The sequence below is a fragment of the Martes martes genome (genome assembly GCF_963455335.1).
Source record: "Martes martes genome assembly, chromosome: 5".
Lineage (NCBI taxonomy): Eukaryota > Metazoa > Chordata > Mammalia > Carnivora > Mustelidae > Martes > Martes martes.
The window spans coordinates 125365769-125389616 of NC_137892.1; the positions used below are offsets into that span (position 1 = coordinate 125365769).

Genomic DNA, 23848 nt, shown 5'->3' on the forward strand with positions numbered 1-23848 from the left:
GTAAATGTCATTTAAAAATGACTTGTGTTTCTCAACAGATGCTGAGAAGAATCAATTCACTCTAGAAATTTTCTAGCTACCTCTCTATGCTCTTCTAATTTCAGTTAAATGGGATCAGGTTGGGGACGAAGGTCTGGGAGGGACCTTCAGAAAGGAGCTTCCTCACCCTTTTCTGTGCTCAGCTCGTGGCAGAAATCATGCTGTTCAGGAATCATGTTGACTTGACCTCTTAGGCTATGTGTCTGCATGTCTGGAACATCTCCTCTTTGACCATAAGTACTGGCTCAGCTGCAGATTGGTGGAAGATACAGAGATCCAAGTGTCAGTGGATGAGAAACACCTGGAAACAATATACCTGGGCCTCCTGATACAGGAAGGTGAGCATGGTGGATGGGTGGGGTGGGGTTTTATCTGGGTATTTATTATCAGAGCCCCTGAAGTAATTAGGATACAAAAGGAGGCAAAAAATGTTTCCAAGGTGAGAATATTCATAAATGGACCCACCTGTTACAATATTACACCAAACATCTCTGTCTGTTCGACACTGATATCACATGAACAGGTGTGGGTGAGGCTCACCGATTGTCTGGTGTGAAACCCCCTTGTGGAGTTTGGAGAAGATGCCCCATGCCAAGTTTCCACCCGGGCCAATTAGATCTCCAGAGATGGGGGCCTAGGCTCTGGTATTTTCTAAAAGTTGCCCAGATAATTCTAATGTGCATCCAGGAGTAAGAATCCCTTTTTATAATACAATGTGATTGTGAAATAAAATTGCAAATCTTGCAAGATTTCTTGAGATGGAGGAAAACGGTGTTAGGGAACTTCTTGGAGCATAGGCCAATCTGTTTACAAGGAAGGATCCGACTGGGGCTACAACCAACCTGCTAAGGACCCATGACATCGCAGGCACAATGAAAGTCAGATTGGCTTAGAATGTTTTGCATTCTAGATTCTAGATTTGCAGTGCAATCTAGATTTGCATTCTAGATTCTGTTTGTGATCACGCTGAACAAATCACAATTGAAGGAAAGAATGTCATACTGTGCTACTATAAAATCTAGTTAGAGAAACATCAACCAAATTTATTCTTTTTTTTTTTGGCCCTAAGATTAAGCAGAAGGTTACAGTTGTAACTAAGTTTCTGTTAATTTTTGTTTCTTTCTTTTATTCCCCACACCCGCCCCTTTTTTTTTGGCTCAAGGTAAAGTTCCAATTCAACCTTACTCTCACAAAGTACTCTGAGCTTATGGTGTCTAATTTAAGAGAATTCCCTCCCAGTGGCTTTTTTGTCCCCCCGCTCCCCCGGTCCAGTTTTTCTGGGATCACAAAGATTTCCTGTGGTGCTTCTCCCTTGGCTCTGTCCTTTACTCCTAGGAAGAAAAGTAGTGGGGCTTCTGTTTAGAAATATTACATTGTGTGATAAACCCTTTTCACCTAGTGCTACTCCTTGGAGGGGCTTTTCTCATTATGTACAGGCCACTTCTTCTGCAGAGCCATGTGCTCCGTGGCTCCGCCAGCTGAGAAGGAAGGAGAGTATTTGACGTTGTGCAAGAAGGAGTTAATCTCCGTGAAGATCACTGACAGCGAATCTGAGTGGGAGGGCATGTCCTTGGTGACCGGTCAGCGGGGTCTGGTGCCCCTGTCAGCTCTGGAACCTCTGCCCCTCCCTTTCCACCAGTGAGTAACCAACTACATCTTGGGAGTGGGTCCCAGAGCAGACTGAGGTCTGCACAGTGCAGGGGAGATAGGTTTGTAGACACAGTCATCTACGGTCCTACAGAGGGAACAAAATCTGGGTGGGTTTTTTTTTCCCCCTTTTGTCATTCCTTTATTTTTTTAACAGTCAAAATTTGTACAATTTGGTGAAATATGAGACCACTCAAAATTTCAGATGGACGTTGTACCTACTGCCTGGTCTTCAAATGGCAGTGTTTCTCAGTATGGGGACTGGGGACCATTTGTATCAGAATCACTTGGGGATTGACTATAAGTTCAGCCTGCCTGGCCATTCTCAGGCTCTTTTGGGATCAGATTCAGGAATTTGCCTTTTCTATAAGCTCCCCTTGAATCTAAGGGGATGTATTCCATACTTAAGTTTGAGAATCTGGACCTGAAGGCTTTATAACCTCAAACATCCAGAGGGGCCATACACATGATCCCAGGCTGTGGACCCTGTGCTTGGCCTTGGCAGAGAATCTGACAGTGAGAATGGAAAGAGATCTCTGTTAGTCATTTAACTGGCAAACTAATTTAGAGCCAGAAAACATCGTAGGCCTGCTGGACTCTCCTTTTCACAGCACCCGATACAAAGGAAGTTCTCAATAAATGTTTGTCATCGTTTTAATAGGAGTACTAACCATGATACTTATGATCATGGCCAGTGTTGTTATTCTAATGAACTATTCTGCTCGCTGGTGTCATTGTTTGAAATCCATCTTTGCAAACCTCGTGTTTCCATTGGCAGATGGTTCCTAAAAAATTATCCGGGAAGCTGTGGCCTTTCCAGGAAGAGGGATTGGACAGGCTCCTATCAGATCGGTATGGCTGAGTTGAAAACGGTATCGTCAGGAAGATAATACCGCCCTGCCTTCTAATTTTATCTGCAAGTTTGGAGTCATTTGGTGTGAATTCCTGCCTAGCTTGTGCTGCTGGCTGGATGTGGAGAAGCCAGTTGCTGCCTATAACACAGGTTTCCTTGCCTGTGACATGAGAGGTCTCAATCTAGGGCTGTCGGTACAAAGGTTCACAGTGGCAGACAGAACGCACACATGCGTTAGAGCCTGGGTAGGAGATGTTAGTGAATGGTGGGGACCGTGGGGATTTAATGATAGGTCAGGTGAATAAAAAGCCCAGTGTGAGCCAAACGTGGCTGCAGGCTGCCTGTTTTCAATCTCAGGTCAAAATGTTTTCAATTTCCCTTCAACATGCATGTATTTTGGGTAATCTCTATGGGAATGTATATGTTTGTGTGTACAGAGACACATACGTACATATACATGTGTTTCTGTAAGGACATATGTATCTACTAGAGATGAACTTCAATGTCCTCTAGTATCTGGAACATATATATTCCTTTCATCTTCATCCTTAGAGCCCCTCCCACCACCAACCAGCCTAGCTCAAGTGCAATTTTGTTAGCTGTGAGCCCAAATAACACTTTTTAAAAAAAGAAATAGAGGGAGGGGCACTTGGGTGTCTCAGTCTGTTGAGAGTCTGACTCTTGGATTTCGGCTCAGGTCATGATCTCAGGGTCCTGAGATGGATGTCTATGTTGGGCTCCATGTTCCGCCAGGAGCCTGATTCAGATTCCCTCTCTCCCTCTCCCTCAGTTCCTCCCCCTGCTCATGCACTCTCTGTCTGTCTCTCTAAAATAAATAAATAAATATTAAAAAAAAAAAAAGGAGGGAATTATGGAACCCAGAAAGGGCTAATCAGTTGACTCACCATAAACAAGATTTTTGGCTATCTGCAGTAGGATAAGCATTCCATGCAATTATGAATACAAGGCTGTGAAATTTGTTCTCGGTTCGAATTCTGGCTCCACAGCTGAAAACCAGTGTGACCTCGGCTAGTTCATGAGCTCTCACTATGCTACAAGTTTCTCATGAGAAATACTTAAAAATTTTATCATAAAACTGACTTTGAATGCCATGGAAAATCGATTGAGGGACATCTGAAAATCACTCAGTACAGTTTTCTCACCCTGCAAGTGTTCAACACACTGTAGATCCTATTTGCCCACAAAGTGTGGAAATTTCTGCCCTTGAGGACACGATCCATAGAAACTTGATCAAAAATATCAGGGGAGGGGGAAACAAAGCCAGTAGCTACAGCTGAGAAGCTAAGGGAAACATGGACACCAAGACACATAAGAGCCATTATCTCCAGGAAAGCAACATTAGTGGAAAGAAGGGTTAACCAGCAGTTGGTTAACCCAGCTCCTTGGACAAATCACAGATCTTCTCTGTACTTCCACCTTTTAACCTGTAAGAAGGAGAGTGTGATAGCTACTTTACTTACTCTTTAGGACCTTGGAAAGATTTGAGAAAATGGGCTTACAAGTACTTTGTCAGCTGGACAGCACAGAGCTTGTAAATATGTCATTACTAGATCTTAGCTGGAGAGCTCACCAAGTTGAGTCATGACCATAGTCAGAAGGCGAGTCTTCCAAATCCCTCTGAGGCATGAGAAGTTTTCCGTTTACCAGTGATAGGAGGCTAACATTTACTGACGGTTGGTTAAGTACCAGGCATGGTGCACTTAATCTCTTTGACTTTTCCTAATATCTATGAGACGAGTATTCTTACTGTTCCCATTTTACAGTTGGGGAGACTGAGGGTCATAGTAGCCAAAGGTCTGGAAGGAAATGGAGAGATCTCACAATGTTTCTCCCTCTGGTCTGTGGATTTGTGCTAATCATGATGAAGTATTTACATGATAATGGCAAATCAGACACAGTAAGGCAATATAGTAAGCTTTCCAGTTCTCCAGGAGTGAACTTTATTCAGTTTTAGGTATTCTGAGGTGAACTTTCCTCCATTTGTTAAAACATCTTTTCTTTTGTAAAGTGTTGGTGAAAGTGGATGGTAGTTCCTTTCTTTGAATGTCCCAGTTTGGCAAAATTAAAAGCCAGTTACCCTATGTCATTCCTGCCAATTTCTTTTTTGTGGGGTGGTGATGATACTGGTCCTCAAAATTCTAAATTCTGGGAACCCTTCATTTCCTATTACACCAGGAGCAGTTACTGTCTTATTTGGTTGACGATTATTTCTCCACAGGCAGAGGAAAATGTAAGGCCTGGAAGGAATATGAGAGGGAAGAAAAGGACGAGCTGAATTTTCACCGGGGAGAAAGCATCGAGATCATTGGCTTTGTCATACCTGGGCTTCAGTGGTTCATTGGGAAGTCAACACGCTCAGGAGAAGTGGGCTTTGTTCCCACCAGGAACATAGATCCTGAGTCGTATTCCCCGATGTGAGTATGGCAGAGGAGCCCTCTGGGATGTCCTGGGGTGGGGTGCCTTCCCCAGGGGCCCCGCACCGTGCTGAGCGGGGCTGCAGACGAGCTTCAGGGTTTCCTGGCAAGATGGAGTCAAAGGAGCACGTCCTGACCACCAAGGCTGCCGCAAGGGGTGCTGGGAAAGAGAGGATGAATGATCTGGGAATGAGTCAGTTCAGTTCTGTCCAGTAGATGGTCACTGAGGCCTACTTGTATGCAAGGAGAGAGGCACAACTCCGAGCCATAGGGCCTACTGTTATCCCTGCAGGCGTATCAGTACTTGTATTCTGCTTCTCACCCCATCCAATCAAGGGGCTCTGTTAGGGGAAGGGCACACACAGGGACCTATAGATTACAGCTTAGTGAGAGGAGACACCCTCCCATGGAGGTCTGAGGAAAGCTTAATGTATGGCGACAGTGTGGGCCAGGATGATAAAGGGCATCCTTTCCTCTTTTCTGCCTCGGGTCTGGAAGGGCTGGTTCTGAGGAGCAGACCCATCCAAGTGACCAGTGAGGAGCAGATGGCCAGCTTGGGCCGCCCACCCCTCACGGAGGAGCAGAGCTCGGGAATATTGACGGTCTCTCTGGAGTGGGCTTCCCGCATGGGCACAGGAAATAAGAGGAAGCCTGTGTCCAGAAAGTACCAGAGGGAGCACAGACTTGGCAGCTAGCATGGAGATGCGGGGGAAATGTAGCCCCAGGATTGTCTAAGGCCTTGGACACCCAGATTAGAATGTCTTCCCTTGTACAAAAGAGCCACCGAAGAGAGTGGACCAAGGGCAGAAGCTCCCTCTAAGCCTTGTTCTTTGTAGACGGAAGAGACAGGTCATTTCCCCTACACAGAAATGTGGGAACTCAAGTGACCTTAAGCAAGGAAGAGTGCTCGCTGAGCCCCTAGAGGATTATGGAGTGAATGGGAGTTTATAAGCAGGAAAAGGGTGTCAGGAGAACTTTCATGAACTAGATGATATTTGAGTTCAACTTTGTAGGATGCATTTCAACAGATGGAAATGGGGAAAAGTGATCACAGGTAGGAAAGCGAGGGGCTGTGTGACAAATGACTGGTGTTGGTTGAGAGGCAGGTTACCAGGAGGGCATTGGTGTGACAAAGGTCGGTGGGGCCCAGAGACGTGGCAGACAGAGAATTCCTGTTCAGGGCCTGGCAGAGAATGGGGAGCCACTGAGTGGAACCTTGGCTTTAAGTGGGGCATGCAAGAGCAGGGGAGAACTTGGAGGTAGGAGACCAAGGAGAAGATGAAGGCGGCACTTGGGAAGGGGCGGTGGAGTGGGAAGGAGAGGGCACGGCGAAGGACCAATCGATAGGAATTTAGAGATTCCAGGAGCTTCACAAATACGGATGCCAGTGTTCCGTCCCCGGAAGTTCTATATCATTGCTGTGGGTGGCGCCTGGCAGCCAGGGTTATGGGAGCTCCCCAGGTGGGGCTAATGGGCAGCCAAAGTGGGAACCACTCCTCAAAGCACCCCTTCATTTACCGCAGGGGCAAGGGAGGACCCCAGGATCGAAAGGGCTGAACCCAAGGCCTTGGGTCTGGAACTCCAGAATCCTGACGTGAAATCTAGGTTTCTTTTTCGGCCAGTTCTGCAGCTGAGGTCCTGGTAAGAGAGAGAAAGAATAAACACAGAGATTTGGTGAGGAAGAACAATTTACAGAGCAGAGGAAGAAAGAATGTAGCAAAGGAGACAAAAGAACAAAGGAACCGCATGAGTGGAAGGAAGGGGGTTGGGAGGGCAGTTAACACTGTCGCAGACTGCAAGAGGTAGAACAGGGCTGCCTGCTGAAAGGCCTTGGGGACTGGCCCCTGGAAGGTTACTGGTCATTGAGAGGTCAGTGGCGATTGGAGGGAACCTGGTCATCAGGGGGCAGAGTAGCTTAATAATCAGACTTCCAGAGCCAGACTGCCTGAAAGACATTCATGGCCACGTAAGCACATTGTGTGTCTCCATTAGCTTACCAGCTTGGTGACTTCGGACATGTTAATTGGTCTCTTTATGCCTCAGGGTTCTCATCTGTAAAATGCTTATGATATTAGTATTTGCCCATAGGATTGTCAGGAGTTGACATGAGCTAACTCATGTGAAGCACTTAGAATGGTGTCTGGCACAGTGTGTGTGTGTGTGACCAATATGCTCTAACTCTTCCTATGGCCGTTCCTGCCTTGGGGGGGGGGGGTCTTCTTTGAGAGGCAGTTTTAAGAAGTGTCAGATTTCATAAACTATATTCGGACTTCTGTACCTCCTACCTTGTCCCAACTTGCAATAATTTATACCACTAAATTAATTTGATTATCATATTTTAAGAGGCTTAGTTGTAGGGGATCCACTCTTGCCAAGAGGAACCTTGTGCCCTGTACTGTAACTGTGGTATGAGAACTTCTCCTTATTTCTACAGTGTCTTCTGTTGGTTTCTCTACCTGGTCACATGTGGCACCCGGTCACCAGAGACCACACATTGCCTAGGGAAGGGGAGGGTGAGCCGGGAGATGGGGAGAGGTGGAAGAAGGAGGCGAGAGGGAAGCTGGCTCATCGCCACCCCCCCCCCCCAGTACTCTTTAGATCACACACCTCCCCAAAACACAACAGTAAGAAAAAAGCCTACGAACAACCTGGTTGCAGGCAGAGGCCAGGGTGTGGAGTCCTGGGAATCATCCTGTGTGCTATGCAGGTGGTCCGGCCACTGGGTGTCACTCTTAGTCTGTGTTCACTTGATACAAGGTTTCTGAAGAAGGTCCAGCATTTGCTGGTCTCCATCCTCTTCCCACAGGCTGTGCTAGTTAGTATATTATTCCTTAAAGTATACCCATTCATTCATTCATTCATTCACTCACTCATCTATCCATCCATCCATCCATCCGTCTGTATTTATTTAACCAAATAGGCAGTCTTTTGAGAGTAAAATTTCTCAGAAGCTGTTTTGTGAGTCAGATTTAGTCTGTGTCTCTGACACGTGGGAAAGGGATCCTGTTTTATCGTGGCAGCCAAGTTGTGGGTTTCCTTTTATTTACAGCCCGTATTTCAACACCAGCTACCTGGTTTCACAGGAACAGCAGCTGGAAAACCAGTTGCTAAAAGGGGGGCAGGCATTCTGTCTGACTAGACAGGGTATTTGTTTTGGCCAGAGTGCCTTCAGAGACTTAAGAAGTTACTGATGGTGACAGAATGCCACACCTTTCCTTTCCTTTGGTTTTAGGCTTTTAAAAAGTATTTGATGTGTGTGCGCATGTGTGTGTGTGTGTGTGTGTGTGTGTGTGTGTGTGTGTGTGTGTGTTGAGGGGAAAATGTCTTTAGATATAACTGAAGACCCCCTGTTACTCCTTCCTACTTTCATCCTCTGACCCTAATTCTTACTCCACAGAAGACTAGGTGAAGCTGATATGTAACTTCCCAGTCATCATTCTGAGACATTTTAGAAATGGAGATTTGTAAAAAAACAAAAACAAAAACAAAAAACCAAAACAACACACACACACACACACACACACACACACAGGAGTATTGTGTATTTAAAAATATATATACATGTTTTTTTTTTTCCTGTAACTGGCCCCTTTTTTTCAGCTACGGTAAATTTAAGACTTATTCACATTGTAGTAGAAATATAGTTCCTTTTAATAAAGTGTTATTTAAAGGAAATGTATGCCCTTAAACTTGTAAATTAAAAAATTAAAAAGATTTGAAAAATTAATGCACTCAATGCCAGAAAAAAGAACACAGGAGATACACCTGTAATTTATAGTATTAAAAGTTTTTTTTTTTTAAAGATTTTATTTATTTATCTGACAGACAGATCACAAGCAGGCAGAGAGGCAGGCAGAGAGAGAGAGAGGAGGAAGCAGGCTCCCCGCTGAGCAGAGAGCCCGATGCGGGGCTCGATCCCAGGACGCTGGGATCATGACCCGAGCTGAAGGCAGCGGCTTTAACCCACTGAGCCACCCAGGCGCCCCTATAGTATTAAAAGTTTGAAAAATTCTATGTTTCTTATATCCTCTCTTTTATTCTTCCTGTTGTTTATCTCTGTCTTCTTGATAATTCCATTTCTTGTGGCATCTATTTTTGCTGATGAGAAGTTTGCTGTTAGTCTCATAGCCATTTCTTGGCAGGTAGGCAGCTTTTCTCTCTCTCTCTCTCTTTTAGGTTTTTCTTACTGATGTTTTGTACTATGATACATCTACATGTGATAAATTCCGTTACATATTTATTGTAAGGTGTCTCCCGTGTATCGTTTAGTAGCTATTTCAGTGGAAATCTGTGAGTTGCCGCTACTCTGTCTTTCATGCTTGTTTGTCTTAAATATACTTAAAATATACTTGTGAATGATCATTCAGCTAAGTGTAGAATGACCTTTGAAGTGGAGGGGAAAATAACTATTAGTATAAAATTTCAAATCTGTTTTGCCAGGGTTTTGTCCTTTTCATTAATCCTTAGAGAAAAAAAATTTTTCTTGCGTTGACCGTCTTTATTGTTTCTTTGTTTTCTATCTCGCTAATTTCTTATTTATCTTTATTATTTTCTTCTGCTTTGTTTTTATTTCATTGATTTATGCCCTTATCCCTTCTGTTTAACTCTTTCATCCTGTAAATTGAACTGTCAAGTCATAGATCACTGAATTCTGAAAGAAGGATCAGGAGAAATAGAAAACACGAAAAGAAAGGATAGATCTAAACGAATGAAGTCATGTTGAAATGATATTATTTTTATTTATTTTGCTTAGGATGTGGTGTACTTCTTCAGTCTGAAGACTCATGTCTTTCTTCAATTCTGGAAAATTCTCAGTCATTCTCCCTTTGAATAATTGCCTCTCTCTCATTCTTTTTAGTCTCTCTTCTGGAATTCCTAACGGAGATATGTTGGACTTTCCATTCTAGCCTCAGTCTTGCTTTATCAGTTCTTTTTTATTTTTCATCTTTTTGTCCCTCTAGGTGCATTCTGGGTGATTTCCTCCAAACAGTCTTGAGTTTCAATAATTCTCTCCTCTGCCGGGACTAAACGTGCTGCTGACCTCACTCATGTAGTTCTAAGTGTCCATGCCTTTATCTTCATTTCTAGAATCTGTATTTTGCTATTTTCCACATATATTTATTTCTGCTCACCAGGTTCTGTATTTTCCCTGTAGCTTCTAGCCAGTCTTTCATTTCATCATTTTAACCATGCATATTATAAATTAATCTTTAAATTGTTATTTCTAGTTTTTGTAGTGTTGATTTACCTATTTGTGCACCCGCTGGCCTTTACTGTCAGTAGTTCCTTTTCTTGTGTTTGTAGTTTTGGTTGTGTGAACGAATTTTCAACATTTTACTTTTATTTTAATTTTTTAAAAAGATTTATTTATCTATTGAGAGAGAGAGAGAGAGCTCACATTCAAGTGTGCATGCATATGGGGGGAGGAACGGGGGAGAGAAACTCAAGCAGATTCCCCATCGGGTGTGAGCCGGATGCGGGGCTCCTTTCCATGATCCATGAGATCATGACCTCACCCAAAATCGCAAGTCGGATGCTTAACCGACTGAGCCACCTAGGCACCCTGAATTTTCAACGTTTTAAAAGATGGTCTTTGAAGGAAGACCGGACTGAAGAAAATATCCCGGTAGAGCAGTTTTGGTATTTGCTTTCCCTGGAAATTTAGGAACTCAGTGGTCCAGGGCTGGTTTTTTATTGTCAAGTTCTTTGATTGTACTTACACTGTCCAGTATAATTCAGAGCCCACACCTTCTTCTTCTTCTTCTTCTTTTTTTTTTTTAAAGATTTTATTTATTTATTTGACAGACAGAGATCACAAGAAGGCAGAGAGGCAGGCAGAGAGAGAGGAAGCAGGCTCCCCACTGAGCAGAGAGCCCAATGCGGGGCTTGATCCCAGGACCCTGAGATCATGACCTGAGCCGAAGGCAGAGGCTTTAACCCACTGAGCCACCCAGGCACCCCAGAGCCCACACCTTCTAATGGTGTAAGTCCAGGTGTTTGATTTTTTTCCTGGGGTCTCAGACAAATGGTAAGTGTGTCGTTGGCCAGTGAATTTTCCCATCTCCTCTTCACAGAAGCTGCAGTTCTTGCCGCGGTCAGGCAATAGCGAGCTCATAGCAGTGTAAGGAGCTCAGTTCAGCTTCCCTGCTTCGCCTGGACCCAAAGTCCCATGTCCTGTCCCTGGGTAGCATTACAGGGCCAGGGTCCCAGCTGAGAACTCCCAGGAGCCTCTGGGCCATCTGCTGGTGTTTACCAACTTGACTTTGGTTTCATCTTTTGTTTCTGGCTCTCAGGCATTTCCCTTTCTTTCTTTCAAGTTAAAGAATATATGAAAATATTTATCCTTGTCATATTTTATCTACTATTTGTCTATGTTTGTGGGTGAGAATAGCCCCCTGTGGAAAACCTGTATATTTCTAGAAGTCTTACTCTTCTAACCTCATTTCCATATTTGGAACACCCTAATGTAATTTGTCAGCCTTCTTGGACTCTTTCTAAATACCTGGGACTCAGGACATGAGCAGATCAGCTGTGAGGCAATGGGCCGCAGAGGCTGAAGATCACAGTTTCTGTCTCAGCTTGACTGCTTGCTTGCTGTGTCATTCTCAGCACATTACTAAATGAAATAGCAAATTCAGGAATGCTTTGCAAATTTTAAGCGTTCTACAAAAATTCGAAATCATATAATGATTTTATATAATCATATAATGATGATTTGAAATCCTCTAATGATTTCTTTCGATCTCAGATGAGCTTAGTTGTAGATTTCAACCAGATGTTCTTCTGAGGATGGCTGCTCTCACGGTGCTGGGAGAGTCTGGAGATCTGAGGACAAATGCAGGTGGCAAAACATGGCACTCCCATCCCTGCCACTCCCTTAATTCTGCTTGAACTAGAGAAGTTTGTTTGTTTGTTGTTTTTGGTTTTTTTTTTTTTTGGTTATTTGTTTTTTTTTTTTTTACCACTTCCTAGCTACCAACTTTATTTTTCTGTGCCTCAGTTTTGTCCTCTGTAAAAAGGAGTAAGAATAGTACCAGCCTCATCAGGCAATTGTGTAGATTAAATGAGATAAAGGTGTCTGATTCGTAATAGGCTCCCCCCACTCTTCTAAGGACTAGCTGTTATTACCTCTTGGGCTTTCAAGTTATTTTTGTTAAAAAAAAATGGTTTCTGAGGTTAACCCTCCACCCCTCCAACTTTATTTAGGCCTGAAAGAGATCTTAGAACTTGTTCAGGTGGACATTCTGGATTGAACGTTTTCTGAGGCACTTCTAGTTTTCACATTCTTTGATTCAATGACAAATGGCAAGTAAGCAAATTAGTTTTAACAATGAGTTTATTCAGTACAGTGAGTATAAGGATCTCTATTATTTGTAGTCATTTCTCCTACCCCTTGACCTTCCTTCTACCCACTTCCCATTTCCCCTCTGAATGTCACATAATGCTCTTGTTTTGTGCCATAGAATCAGAGGTCAACAGTTGTGAAAGGTTCTTCGGACCAGAGTCAAACTCTCTCCATTGCTTCTCTAGACTCTGTCACCTGTCCTAGTGTTTTCTTGAAATAACCCGACAAAGAAACATCTTTTAATGGCCTTTTTTCAACCCTTACCTTGGGGTAGCGAATTCATATTTCTCTATTAGAAATGGGCACCATGTGGTTTCAAAGAAGGGTATGGGTCAAGAGAAGGGACTTTGTTTTTCTCGAGAGATAGAGTTTTAACAGGAGGGGTGTTTTCATCCCCTCTTTGATCTATTTGGCAGCCACGTACCTTGTTTCTTCCTGATGGGGTGCTCAGAGCTCTTCTTCCCGGGCAGCAGGGATAAATACATTATACAACAGAGAGATGAGGAGTCTGGCTGTCACTTTGGCAAGCGGGTCCATGGCTTCTCTGTCCTTCACTGTGTCCTGGGTTGGAGAGAGAATGGGTGTGTCTGGAGCCTTGCACTGATCTGTACCCATGTCTTTTGTCTCAACACAGGAACAAGAGCTCTGCCTTTTTCAGTGACGAGGAAAGATGCTCTCTGTGGGTCCTGGGAAGTGACAGGAAAGCTGAGTGTGCCAGCTTCCTCCACACGCTTGCTCACACTGACATAGCATCCGTCTACCGGCTTAGTGAGTGTTTGCTCCTTGGACCCCTCTGAAAGCTCAGCCCAGCGCTAGCAGGAGAGGCCAGCCCTATCGAGCCTTCTGTTCTAACCTTGGAGAAGAAAACCTCCTGAGTTGTGACTGAGGTCACCTCTCCTAGGGCTGAGGGAAGCCTAGGTCCCCGATGACAAAGGCAGGACCATAGAATGTTACAGCTTCTAAGAGGTGATTTCTCCCATTTTAAAGATTGGGAAACTGAGGCCCTGGTGAATTAGTGCCTTGCTCATTTTCTAGTCAGGACAATCCCTAGTCTGCCACGCTGCGCCCAACACAGACTGACGCTGGACTGTCAGGGTGTGTTCACTTTGTGGGGGCTGGGACCTCAGTGCGGCCATTTCTCATCAGGGTCTGAATGATTGATTGAGCAAACGAATGCCACTCCCTTCCCTTACTTTGGGAGGGCCCACTGCACTGTGTCAGGAAGTGCATTCACCTTGTGACGGTGGCTGGAGGAAGGATTCGTGTTTCCCCCATCTCTTCAGCGATGGCGGTACTGTGTCCCCCCGCCGTGGGGGCAGATTAGATGGGGCACAGTTCATGGGCACAGAAGAGAGAATCTGCAGAAGCAGCGTCAGGCCCGCTCCCTGGGGCAGAGGTGGGCGTCAGGGTCACCATGCACACGGGGCATTTGCGAGGAGCACCTAGCCGCGAACTTTTTTGCCACAAATAGACCACACCAGCCACCAGGCTGAACCAGGAAGCTGAAGCTACGGGCACCGCCTGGGAGGAGGAGCTGAGGTCTGAAAATCCAGGAGGAATTTGGGTGTGCCTCGGGCACGGGCAGGCCACAGGCTTGGATCTGAGTCCACCAACTGCTGATCCAATGGTAGGAGGAGATCTAGGGGCAGGTTCCAGGCAGCCCATTGCCTCCTACGTAAAGACCGGGAGGGAGCGCCGTTCTGATGGATGCAGGGCGGAGCCTTACGATGACGCAGGCGTCTCCCGGCACCATGGCAACCAGCAGAGGGGCGTCCTATTGGTAAACTCCAGCTTCGCTCCGCCCCGGGGAAGGCGTGCCCTTTGTAATTCTTCCTCCCAGAGGGAGCGTCTTTTGTAACTCTTGCCCATTGCGTCCTCGGTGGTCCTGGCCTGGAGTGAGATTGGCACGTGTTCTCAATGTCAACGAGGGCCAGGGCACAGAGCCAGCTCCCTAGCTCTGCCATGTTTGGCGGCGAGCCCTTCTACCTTTGCAGGTTACAGATCTCAAGTAGCTACAACGACTCTTAGAGCAGTAGGCCGAGGCTTGACCTGGTGCGGGGCCCGCTGTCCGCAAAGCCCACCAGAGAGCCCAGAGTGAGGGCTTAGGCGGCTGTTGCTTCTTGGCCGGGTAGAGGTAGAATCTCATTTCCAGTAGCCCCTGTCCTGGGTGCTGGGGTGGGGGCGGGGGAGGGAAGAGTGGGGGGCGTGAATCTGGCCCTCCCCTCCACGGTTAGGCTTCACCTCCACAGTTACACTCGAGAGGGTTCGGTTCTTTGCTGCCAAACCCAAGGTTTCTTCTTGGTTCTCACCTAGCCTTCTTCTGCTTTTGTAACGTTGGGTGGCTGTCCCCGAGCCACCTTGATCTCTGTGTCTTTTCTTTCCTCTCAGAGTGTGCCTTTGCTGCCTCCCACCTGCTGGGAAATGCTGATGATTCTCTGACTCCTTCACAAACTCCCCTCCCCCAGCTGCTTTGCCTTCTTACCCAAATGCTTCTCCTACGACTCGGACCCATTCCTCGTGACGTGCTTGCGGTCCTAAATCTGTGCTTGCAAGTCTCAGCCTTTTCCCTCTGGCTACAGATCGACTTCCTTCTCGGCCTAGAGCTTCTGTGAGTCCCTCAGACGCAGACTGTCTGAAACTCTGCTCCAGACTGTCCCTTCTTCCACCTCATCCCACAAAGTCACTTCAGGGAACAAAACTAGGACCCTTAGATGCCCCTTCACTCTCTTTTCTTCATTAGTCACTTTTGCTCACCTAGTCCTGCGTCATATTGTACAGTGGAGTCACTGGCAGCTGAAAGGATGGGTGAGGCGTGAATGGAGGTGGGAGGAAGGAGGGATGTACACATGGAAAGGGGAGGCGATGCCACAGGTTTTGTTCATGGCTCTGCTGTCAGTAGCTGGGAGATTTGGGCCTTCGGAGTCCGTCATCCTCATACCCCCACCTCCTGGAAAAGAGTTCGTGTTTCTAGCTTCTCTGTTTTTCTTTTCTGGCTCTGAGTCTTATTTCTCCCTCAGTTCCCAACTGTAAAATGAGCGGCTTAACCAAGAAGCTCTGCAGGTACCTAGAGCTGTTAAGCTGATGATGGAGAGAATTCTGCCCAGTTTCTCAGAGAAATTTATACACAAACTGTCCCCAGGAACCATGGGTCTGGGGTGCATTTGCAGGCGTGGGCATGGTGGCCCATTCTGACCTAACACCAGCTCTGTCCTGCATCTCTGTCCAGGTGGGTTTGAATCCATCCAGAATCTTCCAAACGATCTAAGTGGTGAGTAGAGATCATGCTGAACCTGACCTCCCATCCTTCAGAACAGCATCCTGTCCTCTTGCCAGGAGCTGGCCGCCACAGTTGCACATGCTCACGTTGCTCAACTCTGCCTGTCCCTTACAGCGTCCCAGCCGGAAGGCTTCAAGGAGGCCAGGCCTGGCAGAGCCTGGGAGGAGCATCAGGCTGTGGGCTCCAGACAGTCCAGCAGCTCCGAGGACTCCAGCCTGGAGGAGGAGCTCCTCTCAGCTGCCTCAGACAGCTATCACTTGCCTGAGCCCGATGACCTCGATGACCCGGAACTGCTCGTGGACCTAGACACTGGTCAGGAAGAGGAGGAGGCAGAGAACTTCGCCCCCATGTTGGCTTTTCTGGATCATGAGGGTTATGCTGACCACTTCAAGAGCCTCTATGATTTCTCCTTCTCTTTCCTCACGTCTTCCTTCTACAGCTTCTCTGAGGAGGACGAACTTGTGGCCTACCTGGAGGCCTCAAGGAAGTGGGCCAAGCGGGGCCACAGGACCTGGGCCCACGCCCGGCTCTGCTTCCTCCTCGGCCGGCTGAGTGTCAGGAAGGTCAAACTCTCTCAGGCCCGGGTGTACTTTGAGGAGGCTATGTACATCCTTGATGGGACGTTTGAAGACCTATCCCTGGTGGCTGCCCTGTACACCAATCTGGCTGCCATCTATCTGAGGCAGAGGCTGAGGCATAGAGGCTCGGCTCTGCTGGAAAAAGCAGGGGCCCTGTTGGCCTGCCTGCCTGACCGGGAGTCTAGTACCAAGAACGAGCTCGATGTGGTGGCCTATGTACTACGCCAGGGCATTGTGACAGGCAGCTGTCCCTTGGAGGCCAGGGCCTGCTTCCTGGCCATCCGATTGCTCCTGAGCCTGGGCCGCCACGAGGAAGTCCTGCCCTTCGCCGAGCGCCTGCAGCTCCTCTCCGGACACCCTCCTGACTTGGAGGCTACAGCAACCGTCTTGAGTTTTCTGTACGATAAGAAATATCTCCCGCACCTCACAGTGGCTTCTGTCCAGGAACACGGCACCCAGAGCGGCCAAGGGATGTCCCTTCCAATTTGGCAGGTCTACCTGGTTCTCCAGAACACCACCAAGCTCCTTGGAGTTCCCTCTTCAAGCTGGGGTGAAATTTCTGCCCTGGCCTGCCCAGCACTCAGGCAGGCACTGGCTGCCTGTGAGGGGCAGGCCAGTTGGAGCACCCAGAGGGCCCTGTGTCTCATCCTGTCCAAAGTGTACCTCCAACATAGGTCTCCCGATGGGGCCATCCACTACCTGAGCCAGGCCTTGGTGCTAGGACAGCTGCTGAGTGAGCAGGAAGCCTTCGAGTCTTCCCTCTGCCTGGCGTGGGCATATCTCTTAGCCAGCCAGGCAAAAAAGGCTTTGGACATCCTCGAGCCACTCCTATACTCCCAGAAGGAGACAGAGAGTATCACCCAAAAGGGGGTGGTCCATAACCTCCTGGGACTTGCCCTTCAAGGTGAAGGCCGGGTGAACAGGGCAGCCAAGAGCTATCTCCGGGCCTTGAACAGAGCTCAGGAAATGGGGAATGTGCGTAACCAGGCGGTGACTTTGGCCAATCTTGGCCACCTGACCCTTAAGTCCTGGGCTCAGCAGCCAGCCAAGGACTATTTCCTGCAGGCCATCCGACTCTATTCTGAACTCCAGACCAGCATGGAGACGGACATGGAATTAGTACAGGTCCTTCTCTGGTTGGCCCAAGTCCTGGTGCATGGACGCCAGCTGGCCAGTGGCCGCCTTTGTTATGAAATGGCATTGCTGTTTGGCTTAAGGCATCGACACCTAAAGAGTGAGTATGTCCTGTGCTACTGGGAGCTTTAGAGAAAAGTGTGAGAGCACGTTTTGCCCTCATCCTATCTCAAGCGATCTCATTCATGTCCCCGCTTTATGTTCAGGTCAGCTTCAGGTCACCAAATCCCTCTGCCATTTCTACAGCTCTGTATGCCCAAACCCCAAGGCCTGCATCACCTACCACGAGCACTGGCTGACCCTGGCTCAGCAACTCAGGGACCGAGAGATGGAGGGAAGGCTGCTGGAGTCCCTCGGGCAGCTCTATCGGAACCTGAACACGGCCAGGTAAGTCAGGGTTTGGGGACGGGCCTAGACACAGCTCATCTTCCTTCAAGAGAAACAGCATTCTCTTCCTCCAGAAGTAAAGTTCTCAGGCTCATGGTGTGTTTATGGCATCATGGCAAAGAGCGTGGGCCCTGCGGCCACGACACAGTGTCCTCTCTCACTTACTAGCTGTATGCCTCTGAGCAAGCTACTTAGTTTCGCCCTACCTCAGCTTCCTCATCAAAGACAATAATGGTGGCGCCTACACTCTAGTATTCTTGTGGGGAATAAATGAGTCAACGCCCATGGAACACTGGGACAGGGCCCGATCTGTAGAGGAGGCTCGGTGACGTTGGCTGTGTTACAGCTGCTTGGGTGTGTCCGTAACCAGGATCATGTGACTCTGGCTGAGGGTCCCTAACTCGGGCCGGCCCCCTCAGGAAGCCTGGGTTATCTGAGGATGGTGGGTATTAGAGCAACAGCCCAAAGTAAATCGATGCATGGGCAGGTGGGGACAACTTCATTGTAACGAAGTTTGATTTGGAACCTTCCCTCTAAAGTGAAGCCAGAAATGACAGAACTGAGTTTATTTCCACCGTTTAGTGAAGCGACTTAGGTGAGAATGGCAGCTCTGTGGTAAGTCACAGATTCAACTCCCAAAGAAGCGTTGACTTTTAGCTTGGGTTGGGCAGGATTGCCTAACAGCCCCGTGAACGATCCTTTGTGATGGACTTTTCAGCCCTCTCTTCAAAAGGCTCCTTTGTGCAAAAATATACCAAAACGTATCTTTCCACTGGGCAGCTTCTTTTAACCTCTTGATCTTTAAATTATTCCTGTGTGAAGTATCCCGCCGTGTCCTGCTGCCTTTCTTCTCTTCTCTCGTCTCCTCTCCGGCTGGGATCTGCTTACCCCTCGTTCAGTTCTGCTTCCCAACAGACCGTTAATTGATTCCATTACACTCTGCATGGTTTACGAGATGTCCGACTTCATTTGGCAACAGATTAGCATCGTGGCATTGTATTCATAATTATGAAGGACATCTAAAACAGAGCCAGGATCGTTGCTACCAGAGAGGTGGTTGAGAAGCAGCTAATTGAATGACAAGTGCTGCCTTTCTAGGCAATGTGGCAACCTTGGGCCCCTGGACAACCAGACTGCTAATAATCAGAAAACAAATTCTCTCTTTCTCTCTCTCTCTGTTCCCCTCACTCTGTCTCCCTGACCCTTTCCCTCTCTTGCAAGAATCAGGTGTCCTCCAAATCTCCGAGTGTCTCTGCCTTCTGTTCTGGGAAGGGAGTTGCAGATCCTTATAGCATGGGAACTGACAGGATGTGTGACCCCAGGGTGACACTGCTTTCATTCTAGGACACCTTTTGAATGTCCTTTTATGGGGGAATGGGTTTTTGGCCATCCTCATTCCATTGTTCTGGAAGTTGATTCAAATGGGGATCTTTAACCCTAATCTTCTATAAGTCTAATCTCTGAGGTTCTGCTTGTATAAATGGGAGGACGTAAACCTCCCCTGCTCCTGCTTTACCCCCAGTGTGAGTGACCCGAAGAAGTAGACGGAGAAGTACCTCGAGTGTCAGAGGAAACCCTGCAAACACAAGGTCATTATCCCTTTACGGGACGCTTGGTCCATCAGGGAGAACGTGCTATGAGGCCACACTTACTTAGAATGTATAAATCATCTCCTCCTACAGGATGCCCGGCAGACACAGGTAAACAGTATTTGCACACACCTGGAGGGGTTATTTTAATTTCACTGTAAGCTTCCTGGTAGCTGAGGTAGAAAGGGGAAAGCCACAAGAGGTTCTCACCATCTGATTAAAAAAACAAAAACAAACAAACAAACAAAACCCCAACAGAAACAAATGTATTTGTTGGAGCAAATGTTTTTCTGGCCCTGATTTCTAGGAGGTATGTATGAAGTGGTTCTGGATATACAGACAGATTTCTTCAACTAAACTCTCCCAGTGAGATTTCCATCCTCACGAATCTCAAAAGCAGCAAACGCTCCTGGGCGAGGTGGCAGGCATCTGTGGGGGCGGATGTGGAGGGAAAGAAGAGGACACTTTCAGCTGAGGGTTGGGGATCTGTCACAGAAGGCTTCATGAAGGTGGCGACATTTGAGGAGGGCCATGAGGGATGAGTAAGATTTTGGAAAGTGGAGGAGGGTCAGAGAACAAGCATTTTGGGTGGAGGGACCAGCAATAGCTGAGGAAAGGTGGCGGCACATTTGAAGGCATTCTGTAGGTTTCAGGAAGGAGGGTGTTCAAGTGGTTGGGGGTAGTGGAGGAGAGAGAGGCCTCCAGCCCGTGCCCTAGGAGGGAGTGTGGGGGTGGGCTGGGGGCTGGGGTGGGGAGCAGTGGGCCTCCAGACTGGCACAGCGAGCAGCCATAGTGAAAATGGCGGTCGTAATGGTGACTGATGGCGTTCAGTGAGCACGCGGCGTTTGCCAAGCAACGTGTACTCTCAGGATAACTGCGTGGGGCACAGGGAACTGTAGGAACAGAATGAAAGAAGATGACGTGGCTCAGCCTTTGGGGTTTTGCCTTGGAACACTTTGCTGTCCCTTTGTCCAGTACCTCTAGAGTCTGGCTCTCTCTGCCTCCAGGGTGACAACTGTAGGAGCTGGTGTTTTCGATCTCTCAAAACACAGTCCTTGGGGAACTTGTTTTTTTGTGTTCGGGTGACATAATACAGACTGTACCTTGTTCTAGAGCTGAACCAGGTGGGATCCATGGGAATTCTGAGGCTCTATTGAATCCATGCAATAAGAATTTACCAAGCATTTACTATAGCCCGGACAACTGACAGAGATATATGGTCCCTGAGCTCACAACGCTTACAGACTAGTTCAAGAAATTGACAATATTTATGTCCATATTCACCAAAGGTATCCTATAAATGGCGGTAGGTGCCACGGAGGACGTGCATGTTATCTTTAGAAAGAAGACATGCCTGGCATGCAGTAACACCTCACAAAGTAATAATTCTTTGCACATGAATATAACCATAGTCCGGAAGTCACAACTCCTGGCTTTTCTTCTCATTCTTACGCTCCTTATTCCCTTGGAACAAAAAAAGGAAATGCCTCACCATTTGGTTTTCAGTGTAACGAACATGACTGATCGCGGACATTTCTGTAATCCCAGGCTAAAAAAGAACTGCTTTCACTGTGTCCTCGTTTGCTCACGAGGCTAGGACGCACTTCACCACCCCACTTCTGTAGATGGGGAAAATTTGTTTGGGGTTTGAGGTAGCTTATGTTCTTCAGAACTTCCAGGTTGTTGGACTGGTAAAAGAAGAAGAAACCTGGGGTGCCTGGGTGGCTCAGTGGGTTAAGCCTCTGCCTTTGGCTCAGGTCATGATCTCGGGGTCCTGGGATCGAGCCCAGCATCCAGGTCTCTGCTCAGTAGCGAGCCTGCTTCCCCCTCTCTCTCTGCCTGCCTCTCTGCCTACTTGTGATCTCTCTCTCTCTCTGTGTCAAATAAATAAAAAAAAAATCTTTAAAAAAAAAAAAGAAGTAGAAACCTTACCGTAGGCTGGTTTCGGAGCCCATGATGGAGCCCTGCTTGAAGGAGTGTGTGGGGTTCTGGAGTTAGATTCTCAGGGTCACACACTGGTTTAAACAACATTTATTACCCAGTCCTTGTCACTTACCCCTTCTGAGCCTTATTTTTCCCATGAGAAGAATGGATGTAATAATGTTACCGCTCGCCTAGTGTTGCTGTGATGATTACATGCGATAATGCATGCTGAGTGCTCAGTATCAGGGAACAATTACTGTCACGTATTACAAGACAAAACCGCAGAGGGCTCAACGTAAAGCTTTAGAAATGAACAGTGCAACCTTGGACAAGATAAAAAGGTCCCCACTGGGTTTCCTTATTTGTATAATGGGCTAAAGTCCCTCGTGGTTTAGTGTTTCTGAGGTTCACATGTGAGAATGTATACTGAAAATTCATATGCCAACCCCTGGCACAGGGTCAGCCCTTGGCAAGTAGCCATTCTTATTATGGCAATGGGGCAGGACCGATGAGTGAGGGCTGGGCCTAAAGGTCAGACGGGCGCTCATTCGGGTGGGGCAGGGATCTGGAAAGCCCCGGTAGGAGAGGGAAAGAGGAAGTCTGGGAATGCAGGTGTATCAGAGTCACTTGGCCACAAGTTCATGGCTGAGGGCCAGGTGGGAAGGAAGGAATAGGACCTAGCTGTAATACTAGACCAAAACTTAGGGGCAGGAGAAATGGGAAACAGAGGACTCAGGATTGGAGAAGAGGAGAGATACCTTGACAGGGCCTGGGCATCGGTGGCCCAGGAGTGCACCTTTGGGATGAAGGCTGTCCCCCTCGCCCCTTCCCCCACCCCAGCAGGCTCCTTACTTCTTTTGATTTGGGAACTAAACCACACCTAAAGCCTGCGGCAGGCAGGGCTGAAGGAACTGAGTTGTTGAGCCATTCTAGGCCAACCCGGTGGGTGACACGCCACAGCTATTGGCATATGCAAACGAATGGGGTGACAAAGGCTGGCGATGGCTGGCATGACAAGACCGAGGAGACTGGAAACCACCTCCCACGTCCAGAACTTAATGCGTGTTTTTATTGGACATCATGGATCAAGTGTACACGCTGGTGGGAGGCAGCGATCTCTAGAAAACTTTGCATGCACAAGGAGTCTTGATGGTGCTGTGTGAGTAGCTAGGCTTCTGTAAGTCCTGCCCGCCTTTATGGGGGGTTTCTTGGAAACACTGATCTCTCATCCACAGTCATAGTGAGCTCGGAGAGAAAAGGTCTAAGAAGCAAAGTTCCTCTCTTCCTCTGTAATTGGCTTCTTTGCTATAACCCAAATCTTGCTCCCTGGGGGTCTGGAGAAAACAACCATAGCCTAAGGGTCTCCCAGGACAGCAAATGGTAATAAAGAAAAGCAGAGCAGGAAATAGGAGGATGAGATATATGTGCTCTGTCTTCATCAACTGTTCCAGTGGGAGTGGGAAGAGCAGTGCTTGGAAACTGTGCTTGAGGTCTGGGAGGGGGCAGTACGAAGCAAGCAAGAGAAGAACAGGGCTTCAGTGATAAAAGAGGCCCACGTTTGTCCTAGCTCAACCGGGGAGGCCGGCGAACAGCCCAGCATCGCCTGCAGCTTTCACTCCTGGCGTGGTCTCAGCAGCAAGTCTGACGTTCTAACACTTGAGAGAGGGTGGCCTTTGCCCATCCTGGATGTCATACTGGGAGCTGGGCAGTGGGGAAAACCTGATTTCTTTCTTCTCAAGACTCCCAAGGGTCAAACACCTGGCACTTTCTCTAGAAGGCCATTAGCTGCCTCTTCACCAAGATAAATCAGGACCGTATCCGTTGAAGGCGATGCTTGTTTCCATCAGTGTGCACGAGGGGGCTGGGGCTGAGCTGTTCATCATGAGGTTCGATGAGGACCTCCTAACTGTTCATACACTCGGTTGATGAGGACCGGTGTTTCTAGAAGGATCTGTATGGTTTGGAGTAGTGATTCTCAGACTTTAATGATAACAGACAATAACCTCTGTGCATTAGAAATCAGATTCAGGGCTTGCGTTTATAATTATTTGGACTTAGTGAGTCTGAGATAGCTCTAGGGGGTCTGTGTTTTTTTTTTTTTAATATTTTATTTATTTATTTGACAAACAGATATCACAAGTAGGCAGAGAGAGAGAGACGGAAGCAGGTTCCTTGCCGAGCAGAGAGCCAGATGCGGGGCTTGATCCCAGGACCCTGGGATCATGACCTGAGCCTACGGCAGAGGCTTTAACCCGCTGAGCCACCCAGGCACCCCAGGGATCTGTGTTTTTAATAAACTCTCAGATAATGCTGCTGCTGGAGCACCATGAGTCTCAGAGGAGGGTAGGCACTGTGGGATGAGGTCTGGGCTGGGACTCACAAGAAGGGAGTTCTACCCCTGGATATTCCCCCGAAGTGTTGTGCAACCTTGTGCAAATTACTTCCCACCCTTGGGCCTGTTTCATCTATAACAGAAGGGGTTGGGTTGGATCTTGCAGTCAAGTTGTTACTGAGCTTTGACAAAATGCTCCCAGAGTCTCCTAGGCTACCATGCTGTGTCAGTGCACTGGGGTCACTTTGCCTGTGTTTGTATGTTTAAAGAGCTTCTGGATGATTCTAATTGCTGCTGGAACAGAGAACT

General features: G+C 47.5%; 1 protein-coding gene across 1 annotated transcript in view; it reads left to right on the top strand.

The window, feature by feature from the left end:
- The window catches only part of SH3TC2 (SH3 domain and tetratricopeptide repeats 2), a gene marked incomplete at its 5' end in the record, with an annotated part of 51731 nt that overhangs the window by 19005 nt on the left and 8878 nt on the right, over positions 1–23848 (top strand). Inside the window, 8 exons of the mRNA XM_080804717.1 lie at positions 234–377; positions 1476–1677; positions 2465–2538; positions 4779–4974; positions 12954–13087; positions 15546–15587; positions 15711–17408; positions 17515–17695. Of these exons, the coding sequence (XP_080660843.1) occupies positions 234–377; positions 1476–1677; positions 2465–2538; positions 4779–4974; positions 12954–13087; positions 15546–15587; positions 15711–17408; positions 17515–17695 (2671 nt within the window). The remainder of the gene's footprint in view (positions 1–233; positions 378–1475; positions 1678–2464; positions 2539–4778; positions 4975–12953; positions 13088–15545; positions 15588–15710; positions 17409–17514; positions 17696–23848) is intronic.